This window comes from Brachypodium distachyon, chromosome 3 (assembly GCF_000005505.3).
Source record: "Brachypodium distachyon strain Bd21 chromosome 3, Brachypodium_distachyon_v3.0, whole genome shotgun sequence".
Lineage (NCBI taxonomy): Eukaryota > Viridiplantae > Streptophyta > Magnoliopsida > Poales > Poaceae > Brachypodium > Brachypodium distachyon.
Window position 1 is genome coordinate 50,228,330 of NC_016133.3, and position 23,171 is coordinate 50,251,500.

General features: G+C 43.8%; 4 protein-coding genes across 5 annotated transcripts; 2 read left to right on the top strand and 2 right to left on the bottom strand.

The window, feature by feature from the left end:
* Positions 1 to 114: 114 nt before the first annotated feature.
* LOC100835348 (long-chain-alcohol oxidase FAO2) lies at positions 115 to 3,901 on the bottom strand. The gene is made up of 3 exons (XM_003575335.4): positions 3,289 to 3,901; positions 2,889 to 3,161; positions 115 to 2,143 (listed from the first exon to the last, which is right to left on the bottom strand). Exons 1-3 carry the CDS (start codon positions 3,514 to 3,516, stop codon positions 344 to 346), a joined length of 2,301 nt encoding a protein of 766 aa, XP_003575383.1. The 5' UTR covers positions 3,517 to 3,901; the 3' UTR covers positions 115 to 343.
* A 2,177-nt stretch (positions 3,902 to 6,078) lies between these two features.
* Positions 6,079 to 12,986, top strand: LOC100835656 (casein kinase 1). 2 transcript variants are annotated; one of them, XM_003575336.4, is made up of 14 exons: positions 6,079 to 6,530; positions 6,641 to 6,681; positions 7,618 to 7,687; positions 7,767 to 7,915; positions 8,092 to 8,187; positions 9,829 to 9,899; positions 10,780 to 10,841; positions 11,152 to 11,215; positions 11,303 to 11,387; positions 11,492 to 11,618; positions 11,690 to 11,757; positions 11,844 to 11,904; positions 12,000 to 12,133; positions 12,338 to 12,986. In XM_003575336.4, the coding sequence occupies exons 1-14, from the start codon at positions 6,455 to 6,457 to the stop codon at positions 12,632 to 12,634; spliced, it is 1,401 nt and encodes a 466-aa protein (XP_003575384.1). In that variant the 5' UTR covers positions 6,079 to 6,454; the 3' UTR covers positions 12,635 to 12,986. The 2 variants fall into 2 exon arrangements, with proteins under 2 accessions (XP_003575384.1, XP_003575385.1); XM_003575337.4 differs by having other exon boundaries at positions 12,036 to 12,133.
* Positions 12,987 to 13,624: 638 nt separating this feature from the next.
* LOC100836175 (phosphatidylinositol N-acetylglucosaminyltransferase subunit C) lies at positions 13,625 to 16,346 on the bottom strand. The gene is made up of 2 exons (XM_003575338.4): positions 15,948 to 16,346; positions 13,625 to 14,897 (listed from the first exon to the last, which is right to left on the bottom strand). Exon 2 carries the CDS (start codon positions 14,786 to 14,788, stop codon positions 13,883 to 13,885), a length of 906 nt encoding a protein of 301 aa, XP_003575386.1. The 5' UTR covers positions 14,789 to 14,897; positions 15,948 to 16,346; the 3' UTR covers positions 13,625 to 13,882.
* A 2,873-nt stretch (positions 16,347 to 19,219) lies between these two features.
* On the top strand, positions 19,220 to 22,779 carry LOC100836481 (glycolipid transfer protein 1). Its single transcript, XM_003575339.4, has 7 exons — positions 19,220 to 19,501; positions 19,599 to 19,724; positions 20,587 to 20,642; positions 20,800 to 20,930; positions 21,028 to 21,163; positions 22,261 to 22,392; positions 22,485 to 22,779. The coding sequence occupies exons 2-7, from the start codon at positions 19,607 to 19,609 to the stop codon at positions 22,518 to 22,520; spliced, it is 609 nt and encodes a 202-aa protein (XP_003575387.1). The 5' UTR covers positions 19,220 to 19,501; positions 19,599 to 19,606; the 3' UTR covers positions 22,521 to 22,779.
* Positions 22,780 to 23,171: the final 392 nt, after the last annotated feature.

The following is a 23,171-nucleotide window of genomic DNA, read 5'->3' on the forward strand; positions in this document are numbered from 1 at the left end:
TTTATGATACTGACATCTTTGCATGGCTCATGGTTATTCTACTGTTAGCTATCGACATTGAGTGAAATTATACTGAAAACGATGTTCAAGTCATACATTCCACGATAAAAAAGATGAATGGTCATGTCAATTATCTGCTATTACTATGTTTACGGGATGCAGGCAGGTCATGCACTTACAAAGGTGAGTAGATAGCTCCACTTGATAGTTTTGCCTGATATCTAATACGGAGTATGAATGTTTAGACGGAAGTTTAATGGGAATTTAGGAGAAGTTCTTGCATCACAAACACGAACTGAACTTATTATTGGCCGTACGTGCGGTAACTATCAGTTCGTACTACCTAGTTCTTTCCAGAAGCCAGATCGCGTTTGAGCTGCTCGGCAATGCCGTTGGCGAGGCAGTAGGCCACAGCCTGTATGGTGATCATTGGGTTGACGCCCACCGCGCTGGGCAGGACGCTGGCGTCGCACACGTACAGCCGCTCCGCCTCCCAGCTCTCGCCACGCGCGTCCACTGCGCCGTCCAGCGCCGTGGCGGCCATACGGCAGCTGCCCATCTGGTGCGCCGTGCAGCACAGGCTCCAGTTCTCGCTCTTGGACTGCGGCCCGCGCAACACGGTGACGCCGTCCAGGAACTCCTCGACCTCCTCCTCCGTGGCGCCCTTGCACTTCATCCTCTGCCCGTCGCTGCGGTGCGTGCCGATCTCCGTGGCACCCGCCGCGACCAGGACCCGCAGCGCGCGGCGCAGGCCCTCGCGCTGGTTCTCCCTGTCCGCGGGGTCCATGTGGTACGCGATCCGCCGCTCCCCGTGCACCGTCCCCGAGCCTCGGTCCCTGACCAAGGAGAAGATGTGCACCGACCGCCCGTACTTGAGCATCCGTTCCTTCATGTCCCGCCCGGACACCCAGGGGAACTGCGTCCCGGCCGCGGCCACGCCCATCAGCGGCGTCTCCAGGATGGCCCGGGGCGGCACCCCGTCCACGCCCTCCACCTTGTGGATGGACGTGATGATGCCGCCCTCGTACATCTTGCCTTTGAGGTCTGGCCTCGTGTCCTCCGGGAAGTAGCCCCACGCCATGGCGGTCGGGTGCAGGTGGAGGTTCTTGCCGATGTGCGGGTTGGCGAGCCCGCTGTCCCGCAGTAGCACTGGCGTCAATAGCGAGCCGCACGCCGAGACGGTCACCTTGGCGCGCACCTCAACCTTCCTCGTGATCGCCGGGTTGGAGCTCGTGGCAACAACCACGCCGACGCATCTCTTCTTCTTCTTCTTCTCCGCGCTCGTCATAGCGGTGGCATAATCGCTGAACAGCAGCTTCTCCGCCTTGCACCCGGTCAGGATCACCGCGCCACGGCGCACGGCGTCGACGAGCCACGTGGTGTCCGTGCCGCGCTTGTCCCCGGTGCGGCAGCCGTAGCCGCAGCTGCCGCAGAAGTGGCCCTCCGACGAGTTCCTCGACACCGGCTCCACCTTGTACCCCAGCTTCTCGCACCCCTTGCGCAGCACCTTGTTCTGGAGCCCCTCCTCCTGGCACCCGGACGTCACGCCCAGCCGCCTGAACACGGCGTCCATGGCCGCGGTGTACTCGGGGCTCGCGAACAGCGGGAGCCCGCCGTGCGCGCCCGCCCACTCCCCGCGCACGCTCTCCGGCGTCTTGATGCATGCCGACCAGTTCACGGCCGAGCCGCCGCCGACCGTGGAGCCGGCCAGGATCAGCCCGCTGCCGCTCAGCGTGCTCACGAACCCGCCGGATTCGTACAGCTGCCTCATCGACGGGCCCTCGATGGACGTGTAGTCCTTGGACGTGAAGTAGCTGCCCTTCTCGATCACCACCACCTTGTGCCCAGCTGCCGCGAGCACGGCGGCGGTCACGCCCCCGCCGCACCCTGACCCGACGATGGCGACGTCGCACTCCACCCGGAACAGATTTCGCGCCGCGTCCTCGGTCACCGTGAGGCCCTTGTCCGCGAGGCACGCCGGGAGGGACGCGTCGGTGTGGTGGATGGTCTCGACCACCCCGTCGTCGAGTGGCCGTTTGGTAGTCGGCTGCTCTTTTTCTTCTTCTTCTTCTGCCGAAGCCTCGTCGGTGGCCGGGGTGTACCCGATGGCTCCCCAGTGAGGGTTCTCCGAGTTCTCGTCGATCTGCAGGCGCAATGAAACACGATGGATGCATCGTCAGAGCTGCAGCTGGCTTCGGTCATTTTCAGCTTCTTTTTTTCAGCTCGTGTAATCTGACATATAAAATCCTTTACTACCGCTGCTAGAGCATGTTCCCTAATTCCCCAATTGGCTGTGTCGGAGAAAGATTCAGAACGAGATACTGTAGTTTGGAAGTCGCGATCAAGACTTTTGGGGGAAAATCGCCGAGGAAAACCCAGCAAGAAATTAAAGTGTTCGAAACTTCTCTGCGCTTCACCTTTTCTGATGGAAAATGCTCACTCTGTTTCTGCTTCAACTCTTCAACCACTAAAATTAAGTCTAAAACTATGGATACCTCCCACCCTCTTGAATCACTCTTAACTTTTTGGATAATTATGGTACGGTGCAATTGTAGATACCAGTCACTCTCTCGAGTTACTCTTGGATTCTGGTGGTGAGTAAAATTGTGGATACCTCTCACTCTCTTGGTTAAATGAGCAAGAAGATGGTCTGACAAGGAGGAACGTATTCGTACACATGTGGTCCTTCTTCGACTATACTATCGTGAACTCATGGTACACTAGCTCCACGCCCGTGGGCTGTACTGTTGTTTTGCGACCATTATTGCTCTGGCCGCTCTCGTGCAGAGAGGCGCCATGCTGCTCGATCATGGAGGGAATGCACGCAGGAGACTAATCTTTTGACTTCGAGCGGGAATGATTGAGACGTACTAGTACACAGTACTTACCCTGGAGTAGAAGACGTAGAGGCAGAAGACCTTGAGTAGGAGGAAGAAGAGGCGCAGCGGCGGGAGCACGGTCTCCCGGCTCCACCGGCGCAGCGCGTCCTCCCGCCGCTCCACCGGCATCTCCGCGAACCTCCGCACAAAGGGCGCCTGCCACGACAGGCACCGGGAGCCGCACAGGGCCAGCGTCCCCAGCCGCGTGCCCAGCAGCCACAGCAGCGTCCGGATCAGCGCCAGCGCCTCCCGGAGGCACATCGCCGACATCAGCTGCGCCACCTGCCGCCGCAGCAGCCCGCATATGCAGTGCAGGGTATAGCCAGTTAGCCGATTCGTTTATGCTCTGGCCAGTGGCCAAGACCGGGATTGAGGACATTTCGTCGTGAGTGGCGAGTGCTGGACGTACCTCGTCGGGGACGGGCGGATCGGCGGCGGACGCGAGGAAGAACTCCCGGACGGCCTTGCTGCCGGCGTCGTCCGGCGGCAGCGACGGGACCAGCGCGCCGCACGCGGCGGTGAGCGCCAGCATCTGGGTGGCGGAGAAGCCATGCGTGTAGCTCGACCTGGAGACGCCTCCTCCTCCCCTCAGGAGAGGGTGGCCCTGCCTCATCCTCTGCTTCTTGGCCTCTTCCATGGCGGCTTTGCTGGTTTCCTCTCAGTGGCTGGGTGTCTGCCGGCCTGACCGTGTGTGCAATACAAAGATTCTTCTCTTGCTGAGCGTGGGCAGCGAGCGAGCCGGGAGGTAGTGGACAAGCAAGCAGCAGGGTGTGGAGGTGCCGACGTTTAATAAGACGGACGAGATGGATCGCGGATGGGCGGCCTGATCCCACGGAAAGGGGGATCAGAATTTCAGAGCCATCACGGTAGATTCATTTATTTTTGTTTGAGCTCTGGTAGTCTGGTTACCACCTGTTAACTGAATCGGGTGCACGCACAGCACGGGCGGCTGTTGAAAAAGCTTACGTACCGCCGCACGGGGTGCACGGCAAAAACATGGTGCGAGCGCGCACGGCTCAACCGCGTGCGTGTGGGCGTGTCCCCCTTGCCGGGTTCCGGCTTTGGGTGGTGCGAGCAGCAACGAGAAAATCGTGGGCTGTGCTGCGCAGAGAACTCTCTCTGCAACGTATGTAACCTTGACTAGAAATTCTGAAGGAGATGGAACGATGGATGTTTCGGCGTTGCAACGGGGAAACGGAGAGTTCTGATCCTGCTTCTTGCCGAGCTTACTTTCGGGTATCGCGGGTATTACACGCAAGTCTCGTCAGTTGTCATGTTGATTCGTGCAATGAGAAGCTCAGCGTGATCCGCGACGTGGAGGAATATTGTGCAGACGATTGAAACCTTACGCGAAATAGTACTTTGTCCGTAGACGCGAACGGTTAAAGGGATATCTCTGCTGAAAATAATCGGGTTGAGTACGGGCGCATTTCTAGGACACCCTTTCGCTGGAAAAGAAAAATCTGAAATAAGAAATAATGTTCTAACCAACTGTATTTTTAAGTGTGCCGTGTATCAAGAAATAAGTTTCGGGTTATAATCGTGAGTAACTTGGCTCATCATGCGGGATGACACGTGGTCACACGAAACACCACTATACTTCCTCGCAAAAGAAAAAAAACACCACTATACAGCACACTGAGCAATACATGAGTAACCATAGTGTCCTTTCGGTCAGTCTTGTGAACCTAATACCAGTTTCGAATGCCACAAGCAGCTTAAAATCGGCAACCACTTAGCAGTACTCAATTGATCTCTCTCCAAGTTGTTGATGACTTGGATCACCGAAACACAATCATTCTCGAGGACGACTAGCAAAGATGTCAATTGGGACGTTAGTTTTACATCTTCGAGACAAGCAAGGCCTTCCGCCAATTCAACAGTAGGACAATGATCGATATGGTGCTAGGCCAACCCAAGAACTCCTCCCTCATCTCGAACCGCGCCCCACGAAGCGGAACTGTTCTCAAAGAAACTAACATTTACGTTAATCTTGATCATGTTATTATTCGAAGGTTTCTGACCCTGCCTTAGACAAGCGCGCAAAAGGAGTTCATGAGAAGTGGCGCCCAAGATGAGAGGTTATTATGTCAAGCATGACAGTAAATTGGGAGTGTGCACACATTCTCTGGCTTTTTGCCAAGATTTGCAAGAGTTTTCACTTTGCACCGCGCCACAATAATTTTTCAGTTTGTGCGTGTTGTCATAAAAAATATGCATATAAAAGTTAGATAAAAAAAACATACATAAGTTAGAAAAACATACTCTTCCGTCCCATATTAAATGACTCAAATTTGTGTAAAATTGGACGTATCTATATACTAAAATACGTCTAAATACATGTAATATTTCGGCACTTAATATAGGATGGATTGAATGCATATAGGTAGTGTTTGGTCAAGACAATGAACGAATATAATGGAATGGTTCTAGTTTTGGAGGTGATTCTTGCGTTTGGTTCCTGAGACATAGAAAAGTGGAATAGAACCACATGGTTGCTCAAAAGGGAATATTCACATAATATGCCTAACCATCATATTTATCAAAAATATATAAATAAGTTGGTTCCAAGTGGAACCATGATTCAAAGTGTTTGGTTCTTGAAATATGCAAAACTAGAACCGTTCCATTACATTTCATTCATATAGGAATAAAAACGTTCCATTTCATCTTGCTCCGAAACCAAATACTCAAATACTACCACCTCCGTCTAACAATACGAGGCGTATTAGGTTTCCTTTGACCAATGCTTCGACCACAAATTACTCTATTAATATATATTATATGACATAGAATCATATGCATTATATTCCTACTCAAGGATATTTGCTTATGGTTATGATTTTGATCACATTAGTCACATATTCATGAAGTAAGGTTTGGTCAACCGAACCCTAATATATGCCCTCTTATTGTTCGACGGAGTGAGTACCATAAATTATTATGTGATGAAATGTGCAGCTATTTATGTCGGTTTGAATATGACCATCTTGACAAATACGTGTCAGATCGTGTCACTGCCTAACAAATGAACCCATTCCTTAGAGGAAGACAAGCCCTAGTTGGCAGGTAACAAAAATACGACTAGCAGATTATTTTTTAGAAAGAAACACAATCAACAAAAACCGGAGGAAAAGCAAAACAGATGAACCAAAGAGCAGGGAATTGGATACCATAAAGAAAAGAAAAGCATAGCGCTGCTACCGCATCGCTGCCCCCTATCCCTCCTTCTCTCCCTTCGTCCGTTGTACGGTCCCCGTCCGTTTCCCACATTTTCCGCTTCTCCCATCCATCCCTCCCTCCCGACCCTCCCAAAAAATCCCCCCAAAAATTCAGAGAAGCAATCCCTAATCCCCGAAATCCCACCTCAAATACCCGGATTCGCTCCCAATCAGCGGCAATTCGATCTGTCGGCTCCATCTCAGGCGGTCCCCGGCGGGGAGTCTTGGTTCGGGAGATCCGGGATCCTTTATTGGGTGTTCCGGGCTCAAATCTTGCGGCTTCTGGGCAATGTGATTTGGTCCGTGGGACGATTCAGGCGCAGCCGTTGCTGAATCTTGTTAGGTGTTGCAAAAATGGAGCATGTGATCGGGGGGAAGTTTAAGCTGGGTAGGAAGATTGGGAGCGGATCTTTCGGGGAGCTATATCTTGGTACGGTCCTCATGGGGTTCTTAGATCTTCATTTCTTCCTGTTGCTGCCAAGCTTGTTCTCTGGTTCACTATTTACTTATTTATGATAAGGTCGATTGAATTTGTTGCAGGCGTGAACATACAGAACAGCGAGGAGGTGGCTATCAAGTTGGTATGTGATGAAGAATTCGATTCTTTTGTTCATATACATATGCATTTCTGTATGTGGCATTGTTTTATATGTATGCAGTTTCTTAGTCAGCATTGGTTAGCTTGTCTCGTGCCGATGTGAATAAATTTTTGGTCCACTACCAGTAGAAAGAGTTAGGTTTTTTTTGAAACTTTCAGTAGATGTGCTGTTGGGAAGTATAGATATTCTGGCATTAATCAGCAATGTCTGGGACATTTTATTTCATGTCATGCTCTTTTCATATGTCTAGTAACTAGGATTTCTGAACATTTTTAGTTGTCTCCAAGGAAACTGGCCTATTGGATATAGGCAGAACTAGGGATGCAAGAAAAAGGGCAAAGATTCCACTGCTCCCAGATGGAAGCTTTCCTTTCCAAGTAAAAGTTGTGGCCTTTTTGAAGTATCCCTCTGTGTTTAGGGCTATTGTTGGGTAGTTCAAAAAATGCATCTAATGCTGTTTGTTTCAATCTTTGAAAGACCCATCTGATGAAACTCAGATTCTACACTTTCTGTTGTTTCAATTATTTTAGTACTAGAGGCGGTTGTTTGGTAGAATCTCCTGTGAAGTAACATTCCTCAAAAAAATTGACAGTTGCTACTTTTTACCATCTGAACTAAAAGTCCCTCACTATCAGTGGCGACAAGCACTGTAGAATTAAACTCTGGTGGTTTATTATAGAACCTCATATAATTTGTGTGTCTTTAAGTTCTTAATTCCTACCTCTACGTGCCTTGGATTGTGGGCATAATTGAAGCAAGATTTATGTTCTGAGAAAGTGTAGGTAATACTCAAATAGTAACAGCATTTTCAGAACTTGAGCATATAATTTACTGAGTGTTAGGGCAGGTTACTTCCCCTGCAACTTCTTGCATCTGGATATGGCTACTGACTGTTCCTTTCATCTCACAATTTGATAGGAGTCTGTTAAATCAAGGCATCCTCAGCTTCATTATGAGTCAAAACTATACATGCTTATGCAAGGGGGGAGTAAGTATCAATACAAGAACTTGCTTTTTTATTCAAATGTTTTGCCGATTTTCATTTAGTGTTTGATTTCAAACTTCAGCTGGAATTCCTCATCTGAAGTGGTTTGGAGTAGACGGGGAGTACAATGTCATGGTCATTGATCTTCTTGGTCCAAGTCTGGAGGACTTATTCAATTACTGCAACAGAAAATTCACTCTTAAAACAGTACTTATGCTTGCTGATCAGATGGTGAGATTTCTTGCTACTTAGTACAAAGTTGTACTAAATATGAGACACTTATTATGGATCAGAGGGAGCAGCATTTTATCTGTTAATATTGGCCCACCTGTCTGCAAACTCAATTTTTTTGAGTCCTTATTTGATTTATTTTTACCGAGTTAATGTATTCCTATATGTTTATACAGATTTCAAGGGTAGAGTACATGCACTCGAGGGGCTTTCTTCATCGTGATATAAAGCCAGACAACTTCCTTATGGGTTTAGGCCGTAAAGCAAGCCAGGTTTGTGCCTTTCGTGCACATTTACTGGTACATCTAATTATTATTGTCTTCACTTTGGAAGTTGTTGGTTGCATAATTCGTAGTGGTATTTTTCTTTGAGGGAAAACTGTAAGTGAGGCTCTGACTGCGAAATATATTAAAAGAACAAAATATGTACACAAATTTACAAAGGGGTGGAAACCCCAGGACAGAAAGACACAGCTACACAAAGGCCAAGGAGCGGAAGGAAACAGGAACACTCTACGTGACACTGTCTAGCAGCGCTAACCAGTCAAGCATTGCCAGCCTATGTGCTTCCCTAATCCTAGGACTACGAAGAAGTAGCTCCTGCCTCCTGCTTGAAGCTAGTAAACCACCGATTACAGGGGATGACCCCTATAAGAAACAAGGTCATTTTGTTGCTTCCAATATGCCAAGCCGCATAGGTGAAGACCATATGAAACCAGCTTAGAGATCCCAAGCCAGGCCGATCCTGTTCCACCAGGAACCGCTAAAGGAGCAGCCAAAAAAAGAGATGGTCACAGTCTTCCAACATATCAGAAATACAGAGCCAACAAGAAGAGAGATCGTATCTGTTTCAGTGTCTTCTATCTATCATCCCAAATGTGTTCAATCTATCTTTGAGCAGTAGCCAGGCGAAAACTTTAAACTCTGGGACACATTTGCTCTTCCAGATCCATCGTAGGACTAATTCATAGTGGCATTACATTCATTCTGGTTTTTGGCCTGATTTGCCATGCATAGACTAAAGTTTTAGCAACTGGTAACCTGGCAGTACAAAACCCCTCTAAGCATAATTAAGAGAGGCTAAAATGGCTTCACGACAGCTATTCACTGGGTTCTAACGTCTATATGCTCACTATGCAGATTCTCTTGCTTCAGCAAATCAATAGTTGCTTAATTAATAAATCCAAATTCCTGTGTTTTAATTTAGCAAAGGGTTCATCTCAAAACTTTTTCAGTTAATATTCATGCATTATAATAATAATTTCTGCAATGGTGCTGTACCACTATTAATTATTCGCTGTTTAGTAGTCAGTGTTAAATACTTCCTCCGTTCCAAAATGTAAGGCGTACAACTTTTGTTGATTGTCAAACTTTCTAAAGTTTGACCAACTATAGATCCATTGTGGAATACTGAAATATATTTTGATAGTATCATTATTCGATACATACTGATATTTTTGTTGTAAGCTTGGTCAAACTTCAGAAAGTTTGACAGTCAACAAAAGTTATATGCCTTATATTTTGGAACGGCGGGAGTAATAAACTAATAAATATTTTGCTGATAATTGTCATATGGAAATAAATTTATTTATCATAAAGTCAAGTCCTGGAGGTGTTACAACTCACTTCTATTCTCCATTTATCTATAAGCACATGTAAGTACTTGAACAAATATCCGTATCCTCTGATTAGTCAAATTGTTTGTCTATGTATGCTTTAAATTTTAGCAGCCATATAGTTTTGCTCCTTGCTAAGTCATGACGAAAGAGACTGCATTTGTATTACTGTCTTGTCTGCGCTAGCACCAAGGAATGGGCATGTCTCTTTTAATCACAGTTTTGAGTGATCTCTGCACTTCTGTTTAATGTAAACAAAGATATCTGCTAAGGAAATTGAGTGCAACCATTATAACAGGTCTATGTTATTGACTATGGCCTTGCAAAGAAGTACCGGGACCTCCAAACTCATAAACACATACCATACAGGTACTTGGCAATTGTTCTTTTGTTTCAAAGGAATTCTTTGTACGTCTGGAAGTTTGTTCTAGACTTCTTGTACTGTACTCCTCCGTTCCATAATTCTTGTCTCAAATTTGCCCAAAAATGGATGCATCTATTCCTAAAAAGTGTCTAGATACATGTAATATTTCGACAAGAATTATGGAACGGAGGAAGTACCTAGCTTGTAAATGAAATAACCCATTCCTGGATCTTTTGTTCACACTTGCATTTGTAAAGTCCTTGGCACCTTTGCATTTTCTCCGACACATGCAACAATGCTTATACATTATCGTTAACAGGTTGGTACTATAGTACGATTGCCTAATTTCCTGATCCATGATTTACAATTTGCATGAGCATAATTTTTCTTGGCACGCTACATGCGGAACAATATCAAGTACCAAATGCATAGGTTCCAAAACCTACATCTCTGCTCTGTGTTTTGTGCTGCTTGAAATTTGAGTTCATTAGCATTACAATGAATAAGGGAACATTTTGAAACCAAAATATCATTAGAAATCGTATGGGAAGGGAGCTTGTAGGTTGTAACTATTGAATTCACGTAATTGTAGTTGTAGGATATGATAAGAACACTTTCATACTCCCACCCCACCCGTTCCTCAAAACAGTGAGGAAATCCTGAATAGCAGTGACGACTGGCCACTGGTTAAGAAAAGGACCAGTGACATGAGTTACATCATCATGACCCTCGTAAGAAAGGGAGTAGTTATGATTATTGGTCTTCTTGTATTCTGGTAAAAAAATACAGTTTATTTATTGAGAATTTTTATCTTATACACGATATATGCTTCAACTTATTTGGATATGTACACTCGAAGCTTACATGTTTTTTTTGCTACCACAGGGAAAACAAAAATCTTACAGGAACAGCACGTTATGCTAGTGTGAACACCCATCTTGGAGTCGGTGAGTGTTGCTACCCGTGAAGTGTGGACATGTGACGTGTCTACATCAACAGAGAATTTATTCAATTAACAGAAATCAAGGAGCACTGCAAGTGATAACATATAGTAATTCTGCAAAGTTTTTGAACAAGCATAGTTCTTTTAAAACCTAAAGTTTTGCCATACCAGAAAGTTAGTCAGCAACAAAGTACACTCGCTAAAATATCCTCCCTAATATTTCTGGAAGGCCTTAATTTCTATTAGCTTTGGTTAAAGTATATGATTCTTCCTCTGACTGCTGATACATCTTATGTATCTGGTTTTCTCTACAGAACAAAGCAGGAGAGATGATTTAGAATCTCTGGGTTATGTGCTGATGTATTTCTTAAGAGGAAGGTGGGACATTTATTACTCTTCTAGTGTTTTAAATTCCTTTTCGACTGTGTAATACGTTTCACTGATCTATTAACTTGTCTGTGACAGCCTTCCTTGGCAAGGTCTGAAAGCTGGCACAAAAAAACAGAAGTATGACAAAATTAGTGAGAAGAAAATGTTAACTCCAGTTGAGGTAATCAAATTTCGTTTCCATCAACAATTTTGGAAGTTTTTGTCGTCTTGTTTATTCAGAATTTAATATAACTTATTAATCACCATTTATACAATTTTGCATAGGTCCTTTGTAAATCTTATCCATCGGAGTTTGTTTCATACTTCCATTACTGCCGATCTTTGCGATTTGAAGATAAACCAGACTATACCTATTTGAAGAAACTCTTCCGAGATTTATTTACCCGCGAAGGTACTCGATAAATAGTAGTTTGAAGTGTCTAGACATCTTGATCTTACATGGTGTCTGATGGATACTTGCAGTGTACCAGTTTGATTATATATATGATTGGACTGTATCAAGGCAAGTAGCGGAGAACAACAGATTGCGAGTATGTCCGTCATTCCTCTTTCCAGCCATTTTAGTAGTACAAGCTTGATTGTACTGAATGTGTACAATTTTATTCCTCCCTGTCAGCCAAGTGGAAGGACAGGCGGGTTGGTGGGACCATCTGCAGAACGGGCTGAACGGACTGCAGGTTTGTCAATGACATGCACATTTTGGGGAAAAAGTTTATATTCAGGAAATAAGATATCCGAGAAGAGCTTTATGTTTCCTTTTTTATGTTAACAGCAAGACAGGATGTTCCTGATAGATTCTCTGGTTCAGTTGATACATTTGCTAGAAGAACTGGTTCTGGTTCTGGCCATCATGGTGAAAACACGAAGCACAGAACTCTATTGGATTCACTGTTGGCACCCAAGATGGTTAGAAAATGTTCATTTTAGTTTAATTCATTTATTTTAACCAGGATATCTGAGCATGCATGTACCTTTGCATGCCATTTGTGATTTCTGTACATAGCAACAATTGATGGCCAACATCTACAAAGCATACCTATGGTAGTAGTGGGCCAATATGGATTTATTGGATAACTGAAAGACTAATAACGTTTGCACCATGTATGCTAGGCTGTTGACTTGGATAAAAGAAGGCCTGCGTCATCTCGGAATGGGAGCACTTCCAGGAAGGCTCTCCTGTCAAGCAGCAGACCAAGTTCTGGGGAGCCCAGTGACCCAACTCGCACTAGCCACCTAATCCCAACCAGCAGCGGCGGCAGTCGTCCATCAACCACTCAGAGGCTTCACCAATCAACTGGGCTTGAGACCAGGTCCTCGTCGTTGTCGAAAACTGCAAGAAATGTCCACGATGATCCCACTATAAGGACATTTGAACGCCTTACAATTAGTGCGGACAGGAGGAAATAAAAGTTCGAAGAGAAAAGCTGTCAGTTGCTGTCATGAGCAAGGACACTCATGATTCATTCAATTCCAGATGATGCTCACTGATCAGCAAGATAAATGATTATGTGTTACACGTGATGCTGAGGAATGCATATAGGAAAGATGGCTCATTGAATCTTTCTTGGTCTTGGCATAGATGATTTGAGTACTGTTAATTCAGTGTCTGTTCTTTCAAATGGTTACAGAATGTTTTACACATTCCAAAGGGCCTGGATCGGCTGCATGGTTTGGCTGTGCTGGTCCAATTGATGTTACTGTTCACTCAGACATTTGTAGAAATGTTATTCAAATAAAGCGGTTAATTAGACATTCAAAATGATTATCTGTTCAGCTCGTTTGGCAACCAAGAATTCATTTCATTTGATCAAAATGATGGGCGCCAAACGAGCCGTTTATGGAAATTGTATCCGTACATGCAATGCAACTGTGGGTGCATGACTTCACGGTTTGGGTACATGTGCATGTCGAACGTCATGCTAGAACATGTGCAAAACCGAGTCATTATTTGCTGTCCTTAGCTTATCTCCAGCAAACATATGACCGTATGATCAAATGTGTAGTCATATAAAAGACAACATTCTATTTACTTGCAACATGATGTACACTGGCATTTGCATTTGTTCCCTGAAATATTGTTTAACAACTTAGGCTGTATCCAGTAAACCTTATTATTATGCTGTTAGATACTCAGATCATTTCAACTAATTCAACGATTACCATGATGGTAGCTGCATTTTAGTTTATAGCTGACCACATTTTTTATACAGTTCAACCGTAAGCTGCTGTAAAGGTTCTGCCAAGTGCGGGAGCACAGGAAATATTGGAAATAACCCAATCATAACTGAAAAACAAAAAAAATGAATACAAAGTATATTGCACATCTTAAGAATCTGTTTTTTTAAGAAAAAAAAAAGAATCACTGCTTATGAATGGAGTAAGCCACCGCCTCTGGCCTGATCAAAGATTATACAAGACGTGCTATACAATTTACTTCAGCTTAGAAGTTTCAACCTCAGTGCCTTGAGAAAACACATCATTAGAGTACAGAACACAAGGTATGTCAGGTATTTAGAGCCACAGTAACAATACAACTATGTCAAGAGTATGTACATACACATGGGAACTTACAAAAAAGGACCAGCAATACATCAGGCATAAGTGCGATGAATACAATTTTCTGCACATGTGGTTTCTGAATTAGGCCTGGTGCTGCTATTCAGTTATATCAAAGCAGAGTTTCGCTTCATCCCAGGGGCCATTGATCTCAAACTTGTATTCCTGAATCCTTATAAGCCAGTATGGGCAAACAAGTGAGATAAAAATAAGAAGTGCCAGCAGCAAAATGAAGAGCATCCGATGCAGCTGGTATGTGACACTCAGGGCCATGACCATAAGAGCAAAGGAGAATAGCAAATGAAGTCTACAGGAGTACTTCTTGATACAAAATGTAACTAGTGGTGCAAACAGGAAGACCTGCAAGGAGAAGAGCATGATTACAAATACATGTAGCCAAGATGGCAGACGTGAAGCGACAAGGACAGATGCTACTATTGATGCGTTCAAGGAGATATTGCTGGTCAACTTTGGATTGTTGAGTGCACCTGGAGGTCTTATAGTTGAACCAGAATAGTCATGCAAAAAGAGATGAACTAACAGAAGAAATACAATAAGTGCCCAGATTGAGTCTGAACAGATGGACCTAGTGAGGGTATGGCAAATTGGTGCTAAAACATAAAGGCCACTGGTGAAGAATGATATGTTGAGAACATATTTCCAGAGTAGCTTCAGTGAGAATGGACTAGTTGTGAGCAACAGAACCGAAAACCCAACAAGCAGAAGACCAATATCAAATTTCAAAAGAGTGATCTCATCAATGGCCAAATTTAATGTATGGGTCCATGTTGAAACCACAAGAGCGACAATGCAGAGATACTGGGATATGGATACTGAGTCGATCATCACTTTCAGAAAGTCCCTCTTAACAACATTGGCATTCATAACCATTTCCTCAAGAAAGGAGCCATCGGTATGGTTATCATCATAGCCTGGCTGCCTTCCCCCATATGCTACTTTTCTCCACTTTGGTTGACATCTGATCTGATTTCCAACGCCCTTCATGCTGTGCCCCACAAGGAACAAGCTCTGAGCTGCGCCAACAATCAAGAACAGGTGGTTCTCACTAGAGCTTGAGTGCTCATACTTGCATTTGTCTGGAATCAGTTCTTCGCTGTTAAAATAAAAGATATTGCTATTCGCTCAGTTGCCACATACAAGAATCATCCTTAGTTCTGGATCAAAGTGTCTCGCTCAGAAACAAGAACATGGTATCACCTTATAAAACATGTATAAGTTAGAGATTAAAGCAGCTTAAGTAGTGTTGCTATAATTAATCATCTAGTGATGTTAAATATTCCATGATCAAAAAAGTTAAATGACAATAAAGCTTCTCATGATTTTGATTATTTTCACGAGCAAAGAAGTAAACACAGTTTAGGTCCTCTTCTTTTAGCTGCAGCTTCTCTAGACGCCAGCTTCAGTTGAATTTCTCAGGGAAGCTATTGTCACAAGAAGCCCTCAGAAACTATCAAGTCTCTTTCTCTGTTGTTGTCCAATTTTAGTAGGAAAAGTCTGAAATGCCTCAATTGTTTCCCCACTACGGAGTACTTAATAATCCTAAAAAATTGCATGACTAATACGGAGCATAATTTTTCAACATGACATAACAACAGTAAGCTGATACAACTGTTTGGATATTGTTTCCACACAAAAACAAACTGATAACAATGTTCACTGTGTGTACTCATACATGCTCACTGTGTACACATACACATCAATGAAAGAATAAAATTGATGCTAGCTAGATGGCAAATTTCAGACAATAGAATATTTTTTTGGAGAAATTGAACAATGCATATGTTCTAATCAGGAATACAATCCTTGATTATTCATAAATGGTCCTTGAAGACAAACAATGTACAAATGTATATGTAAAAGTGATAGCAATAGCAAGCAGTACAACAGAACTGTACGTATATAAATTTTCCTTGTCACCTGAAACTATCCAGAACCTAGAAAAACAAGGCTTTCCATTTCTCTACAAGCTCAGGCCATTCCCACTGTTTTACACATACACATAACATTACCAATTTTGCGGCACAACCTCAGCCATTACATGTTAGCTAGAAGCCTAGAACCAACAATTTAATGCGAGTTTTGCATTCAGCCAACTGTACGGATATTAGATGCAAGATGGAAAAAAAAAATCAACTCATCTCACCTAGTCACCTTGTGGCAGCATGCGGATGTGGAGCAGGTTGGAGAAGAGCTATTCTGGCTGGAAATGACGAGCAGGGCGGCGATCTGGTCCGGGCGTGAGGATCTTAGCCGCCGCCGGATCTTCACGAGAGGGAGGACGAGGTCCCCCGTGGAGCTTCAGGTGGTTCGGGATAACCGTAGGGGTGCTGATGGGTGGGGAGGCGGTAGATATAAGGGCGTGGCCGGAGACTGAGCTAGCCGCCGGGAGAGCACCTTCACGACGAGCACGACGCCGCACGGCTCGCCCAGCCTCCGCTCGCCGCTGCTGCCATCGGGCGTCGGCCACCGTACGTCGGCGCGACGGGAAGGCTAGGGCTAGTCGCTGGGAGGCCCTCTTTTTTTTTTTGGCTTGTGTTTCTGGGCTTGATGGATTGGCCACAACCCACAAGTAGGGCACCTCGGTGGGCCTATTTTTGTTTTTGGGCTTGGTGGATTGACCACAAGCAAGGCACCCTAGTGGGCTGTATGAGCCCTAGGGTGTATATTAGTGGAGGGAGGACGGATCATCTCACCTCACAACTCTCCAACAGCATACAACACAGCCTTAAAATACCTACTTATTACTTCAATAGATCTTCTAAAAATCGGTTGAATAGCTTGAAACCTTGTGTTGTGGCCAACTACCAGAAGAAACATGGCTACTTGTTCCTCAATGGAAGTATGAATACTATCTTTCAATAATTCTCTCTCTCTAAACAAATTGCACAAGCGAAAAAATGGAGCTCCTTTCATTCTTAGCTGATTTGAGTAATTTGTGTTGGTAGAATGATATATATATATCTCAAGTTAGATTCCCTAGATATATCCATATCAATCCTACGACCTAATAACATCGGAGTTTGGTTTCTAGCTCTCCTTGAGATAAAAATCATGTAAGCTCCCAATGCAGCTGCAAGGCCGGCTGCTTTCACGATTAGTTGACGACGTTTTTTTGCCAAATCATCCATCTAAAAAAACCAAAACAAATTATTTTCACACAACGGAATGAAACAAACATGACATAGCAAATATTCATAATCATCCATACAATTGGATAGAATAAAACCCTACTGTCCACACCATTAAAATCTGAACAAATCACTTGTAATCCACACAGATTATTGCAAAGAAACAGAAGGAGATAACACAGCTAAAATACCTCAGATGCCGTGGGAGTAGAGGTCGGGGACGAGGAGTCGGGGACGGCGAGGTCGGGGACGAGGAGTCGGGGACGAGGAGTCGGGGACGGCGGGGACGGAGAGGTCGGGGACGGCGGGACGGCGGGATTTGGGGGGTGGGAGGAGTGGCGGCTGGGTCAGGTGGGGAGGCGCAGGTGGGGGAAAGGAATTCGGGGGATGGAGGGGTGCGCGAGGTGCCCTAGCGCGGGGCCGAGCGAGATATTTTTTCGGGTTCAACTCAGTTAGGCTCACATGCGAAGGTCTCGTTTTCTGCTTCACAACTGGGCCAGGCTGAGGTTTTTTTTATTAGGTGGGCTTAGCCCTGCGTGGCCATCCGACATAACAAACACGCTCTCAGGTGGTAAAAGTGGGACAAGGAGAGATTTTCCTGTTTTATTCAGTCCACCAAACAGACCCGGAGATTCCGCAGTAAGAAAATCAGTACGCGGTTTGTGGTCTCGGCTCGGCATCTTCTTCCTCCCCTCGGCACCGCGACTCTCCCCTGCCCCTGCTCCCTCAGTATTGATTCATCTCTCTCGTCTAATCGGCAGATTACACAGGTGACAGAGAAAAATATCACCTCGCGCCAGATCATGAAACGGTTAGTGATCATCTTTCTTGAGTTTGTGTTCCCCTGGCTGTGAGTTTCGGATCTAAGCACGCAAGATTAGATCAGCGATGTTTTTCGCGTTTGTTTACTTTGGAGCATATGCGTTTCGTGGAGGTTTGACCTTGTCCATGGTATCTGGAATTCTGTTCAGTTGATGGGATAAAGCTTGTTAAATTCAGGATGCCGAATCATATGCCCAGTTTGTTGTTTGTATTTTTATTAATTCTTATAACATTTTGTTTTCATATTCAATATTTCAATAGATTTCATGAAAAAACAATGTCGCATCGTATAAAGGTATAAACTATCAAGTGTGTAATAATCTTAATGCGTATTTTTCTAATAATCCAATGTTTCAAGTAAGCATAAATACATGGAGATGAATTATGAAGTTAGGTCTTTACAAGAGTAAATATATAGTTATATATTTCTCCAGAAATATCTACATACTTATATACTTAACAAAATAGATATTCGGGTTTGTTATACCCAAGTTGCATGATTTTTAGTTAGAGATAAGTTGATTGTTGAGCGTTGGATCTAGATTGTGTTTTAAAATTCGCAGCGAAAGGGAAATGAGTGACTTTGATGCTATCGACCGAGAATTAAATCTTTTACTTAAAAAATCAGGCACCTGAGATATGGACACACCCATAGATATTTGGCAAAATAAACAAGGTAAAATTCAAGAAACCACGGTTCTCACTAGCTCCAGTTTTTGCTAATTTGCCAACAGAACCACATATTTTTTGTCAGACTGTATCACAAACTTTTTACATCAAATGAATTATTAAACTACCTTTTCTCAGTTAGGCCTAGGGTGGGAGCTCTCAGCTCATTTATCTCTCGTGTTTTTTTGTTTTTGTTTTTTAGAACAACGATCTGACTTTGTTTATTCAATGAACAAAATAAAATTGATCGAAAAATTAAGATAACAACAAATACTTCGGATAAACCAAAAATTATAACAAAAATCTTTAAATCCAAGTTCTCTAGCCACGCCGATCGCATTTTGATATTTCTCCAAATCTCTGGTGACAAAACAGTAGAAGACCAAACATGCATAAGTTGTACTAACCTTGTAGGTTTTACTGATCCGCCCATCCCAACGGGTGAGAACTTAAGATCGTTGAACACGTGCGGTGGCCTGGGCACACCCCTCGCAAGACAGGTTGTCGAACCATTGAATCATAGCCGAACCGATGAGGAAAATGATGAAAATCACGAAATTACGAGCCGTGAGATCCTTAAACTCTATGAAGTAGACCATGATAGCCATGCCGGAACGGGGATGGAGCCGAGAGACCATTAATCCAAACGTCGTTGCATCCACCGTCGGGCGCTGCCGTCAAGAACACACAAAAACTTACAAATAATGTACTAAAACGATGCCAGATGTTGATCCGTGGTTCCTCTCTGTTCACAAATGGGATTTTTTTTTCTCAGACAGATAGGGTTTCAAGCTGAGGAAAAGGGGGCACTAGGATTTTTCCTTGCTTTGCTTGGCAACAATTCCCTTGTCTTCCTCCTCGAGCGAGCGCCGCCACCGCTGCCAGCGCCCCAGCCCCCTCGCTCCGTCGCTCGTCTTCCTCCTCGTGCGAGCGCCTCCACCGCAGATATCTATCTCCCCTGCAATTCTCTCGTTCCCGACCGTTTCTCCTCCCATCACCCCACGAACAGATCCCGCCCTTTAGCTTCCCGTTGCATCTCCTTAATCGTCCCCAATTCGTAACTGAGGCAAAAATCAAGGTAGGGCGGCCTCCGCCCTTGCCAGTGGTTATAAGATTGTTGTTTGGATCAGTGGTACTGAGTATTGATGGGTTGATGCATTTGTTAAATTTTGCAGGTAGGGAGATGGCAGAGACAGTGTTCACTCCCTGTTTGGAAGGGATGAAGCATGTCAAGTCGGACAGCGGGGTCATGCTCGCCAAACCCTTCCTTGATGTCTGCAAGCAAATCTTGCCTGTCTTGGGTAACTCCCCTCCGCTAGTATTTTGCTATGAATTCAGTTGTTTGTCACATGTTGGTTCACTGTTGGTCAGCATGAGGTTCATTTCAGTAGCCATGCTGCTTTATTCAATTTGTGAAAATTATCCCTAACTGTGTTTACTTCAGTAGTGGGGTACAGCAGTGACTATCCTGGATAGACCCCCAATTTTTACAGCCTGAGTAAATTTTTCATGAGTTCGAGATTAGCTTTCTCCAATGAACAACTGTTTGCACTGCTTTTGAACGTGTGCAAGTCTAAATAAGGCTAAGATAAGAAGACTTGAGGGTCTTTAGCATTTGAATCCGATTTAAGCGGATCACTATCTTGGTTTATGCTTTTGCCCCTGTTGTTTTTGCTGGGAACTTAATATTTCTCTGACATGTTAGTTGTTGAATCATTGAACATTCAAGCAAATGCCGAACTTTTGGGGATTGAAATATCAGGTGCTGTTAAGTCCATGCTTGGTTGCTCTAAAATATTTTCTTGTACATGTAGTCCCACTTGGTTTTATACATCTGTCACCTGAGCAGAATTGATTTGTGACTTTGCGTGGCAAAACTTTGTTAGGTTTGTTGTGGTTCAGTAAAGTCGACTATCTCATTTTGCAAGGTTTTGTTTTTCTGGATATGATGGGAAATGTTTGATCTAATAATCTGTGTTGTGCTCTTGTAATTTCTTAAACCAGAACTTTTGTATTTGCTTAAACTATACGCATGCCATATCATCCAATCTAACAAATGTGGCTAACTTTTACTTTTGGCTGAACCTTGCTGGTGTTTTTTAAACAAGAAAGTCCTTCAGGATGTTGTTAATTTCCCCTTTGTTCCTTGCTTTTGAATACCAGATAAATTTGGAGCTGCAATGGCAATTGTGAAGAGTGATATTGGTGGTAATATCACGGTAAGCACCCTTTCTACAAGAAACTATTTAATAAGTGTTTATAATGTGATGAATCATATCTACTTTAGACGCATTTGCCCCTTCTAAGTTTAGTTATCCCTTTTACTGGAGATTTCTAATTTCTTTGCTGGCAACTGACCTGATTCTCTCCAATCAGAGGTTGGAAAATAAGTATTCTTCAGACCCATCAAAATATGAGCACCTGTACAACATGGTCCAAGAAGAAGTTCAAAACAAGACAGCAAAAGGTTCGTCGAGCTGCACAAATGGACTTCTGTGGCTCACAAGGTGCTTTAAATTCTCTTGCATAACTGTCACTTCCTATAACAGCTTAATCAACTTACTAAGTAACGGGCTCCTATTTACGAAAAATTTACTATTTCAGGGCTATGGACTTCCTCGTTGAACTATTCCGTAACCTGCTTGATCATCAAGACTGGACTATGAGTCAAGCTTGTACTGATTCATACTCAAAAACTCTGAAGAAATGGCATGGCTGGCTTGCCAGTTCTAGTTTTACGGTATCACCTTTTACTCTATGTTGACCCAGATAAGCACATACATGGTGTTGTGTCATCATGAAATGAATACTTAAACATTTTGTTTACAGAAAATAGAGACCTGAATGCATAAGAGACTGCTATTGTGCTGCAATTCACATAATGGATTATATAATTATGTAACTACTGCCCCAATAAATAATTTCCTATTGAAATAATACTTTTGGCAGCATAAAATAAGGGAACAACCAGTGTTACCCAACTGAACTACTGAAGGCACATGGTGTACTCTTTGTATATCAAGTCACTCACCTTTCAGCTGAAGGCACCATAGATGAATAGACATGGGCTACCCTTTGTTTGTTCATTAGGCGAATTACTTATGTCACAGATTAGTCTTTCAATGAATATGGACAGCAATATATCAGTTCATAATGGACTTTTTTTTGCTGATTTCTACTCATGTGATATGAGCACTCAGTACATATGTCACGTGCTTGGGAACCAGGAAGCTGTGGATTGGAACGGAGGTTGTAGTCGTGGTAGGTTAGAGGGCGAGGCTGGTAGCCACACTGCCCTATGGCTGGAGATCGGGGTGAGAGAGAGGCGCAGGGCGCGGAGGAAGGGGATGAGAGATTAGACTAATTATTCTGTTTGCTTTATTGATTGACTAGGGTGGGCTATAAATAGCCAATTACAACTTGGGAAAGAAGAAAAGAACTCTAATTAGATCAGGTCGGCAGGGTAACCTTCTACGGGACAAAACCTTTCCGACTTGGATCCTATTTCTTAACTTAACTAGCAAGCAATTGAACTTAACACAAACTAGGGCTGAGGACCTGTAGCAGGACGAGCCCTACGCTGGTAGGTACGGCCCCCACATGACAACATAACTTGTCAGCATTTTTTTAGCACAAGCCTATTTGCTTGTCATGTCTAAATACTCTTGGTTGTGACTTTGGCACTTGAAGTGTCTGCTCAAATGTTTTGTTTTTACCCTCTTGTTGCTGGATTTCCTGACTAAACTGGGACAACATACCTATTCTTTATGATCGTATTTATGCTTTTAGTTATCTTGCCTTTTTATTTGGACGAACTGCTAATATGAGATACCACAGGTGGCTATGAAGCTTGCTCCCAACAGAGACAAATTTATGGAGGTCATCACGGGAACTGGCGACATCAAAGCAGATATCGAGAAGTTCTGCACGACCTTTTATCCTTTTCTCAAAGAGAATCACGACTTCCTGGTATGACCCTCATTCATCTGATTATGGTGCAATATCTTGTATGTTGTCAGCCCTTTAATGATATGTTCTATTATTGTCTACTCTTCTTACAGGCCAGTGTTGGACTTGATGACATGAAGGCTTCTTGATGCAATACACAACAATAGTTACCACAGAATAAGTGTCTTGCTATTTTACAAAATGTCACTGTTGCCGAGGATATACTGGTTTGCATACCCATCTTCAGAAAATTATGTTTCAATAATAAGTTTGTTGAAATGTTTGGGCTGCCATGACTGTGGCTACTTACACAATGAAATGAATTGACATTTTGAGTATCTGAAGTTCTGAACTGCCTTTGACAGCTGAGAAGAATGCAAATAGGCAGTTGTTATTGTCGTGCGTTTAGAACCTGTTGTCATAGTGGCGATTGGAAGATGCAAATAAGTTTATTGTTGATGTGACTTTTTAAATAGAAGCTGTAAATATGATAAACATACAGCATGTTTGAGTTATGAGTAGATTAGGTAGTTCAGATACATTCTGTGAAGAACACAGTATGCTCTGACAATTTATCCTATGGATGCAGAAGGATCCCACGAACGGCCCACTTCTAGTTCATTTGCTCAAAATTTGAATAGAAAATTTGAGTTGATCAGATATGGGCCTTCAGTCTTCACACGCGGGCTTCTTTGCTGGCATACTACCCATATCTCTTTTGTTTTAGACACGTAACCTTTTTGTTAACTCGTGTGGTTGAAAGAAGCCAAAATATTGAAAGCAGAGAAGAGGATAATAAG

Bases quoted from the DNA above. Each gene is read 5' to 3' on its own strand.
- LOC100835348 (XM_003575335.4), bottom strand. From the start codon at position 3,516: ATGGAAGAGGCCAAGAAGCAGAGGATGAGGCAGGGCCACCCTCTCCTG. The intron at 3,162-3,288 runs GTACGTCCAGCA...CTGCGGCGGCAG, and splicing joins ATCCGCCCGTCCCCGACGAG to GTGGCGCAGCTGATGTCGGC. The intron at 2,144-2,888 runs GTAAGTACTGTG...TTGCGCCTGCAG, and splicing joins TCTACGTCTTCTACTCCAGG to ATCGACGAGAACTCGGAGAA.
- LOC100835656 (XM_003575336.4), top strand. From the start codon at position 6,455: ATGGAGCATGTGATCGGGGGGAAGTTTAAGCTGGGTAGGAAGATTGGG. The intron at 11,388-11,491 runs GTAATCAAATTT...AATTTTGCATAG, and splicing joins AAATGTTAACTCCAGTTGAG to GTCCTTTGTAAATCTTATCC. The intron at 12,134-12,337 runs GTTAGAAAATGT...CATGTATGCTAG, and splicing joins CACTGTTGGCACCCAAGATG to GCTGTTGACTTGGATAAAAG.
- LOC100836175 (XM_003575338.4), bottom strand. From the start codon at position 14,788: ATGAAGGGCGTTGGAAATCAGATCAGATGTCAACCAAAGTGGAGAAAA.
- LOC100836481 (XM_003575339.4), top strand. From the start codon at position 19,607: ATGGCAGAGACAGTGTTCACTCCCTGTTTGGAAGGGATGAAGCATGTC. The intron at 19,725-20,586 runs GTAACTCCCCTC...TTTGAATACCAG, and splicing joins GCAAATCTTGCCTGTCTTGG to ATAAATTTGGAGCTGCAATG. The intron at 20,643-20,799 runs GTAAGCACCCTT...CTCTCCAATCAG, and splicing joins ATATTGGTGGTAATATCACG to AGGTTGGAAAATAAGTATTC.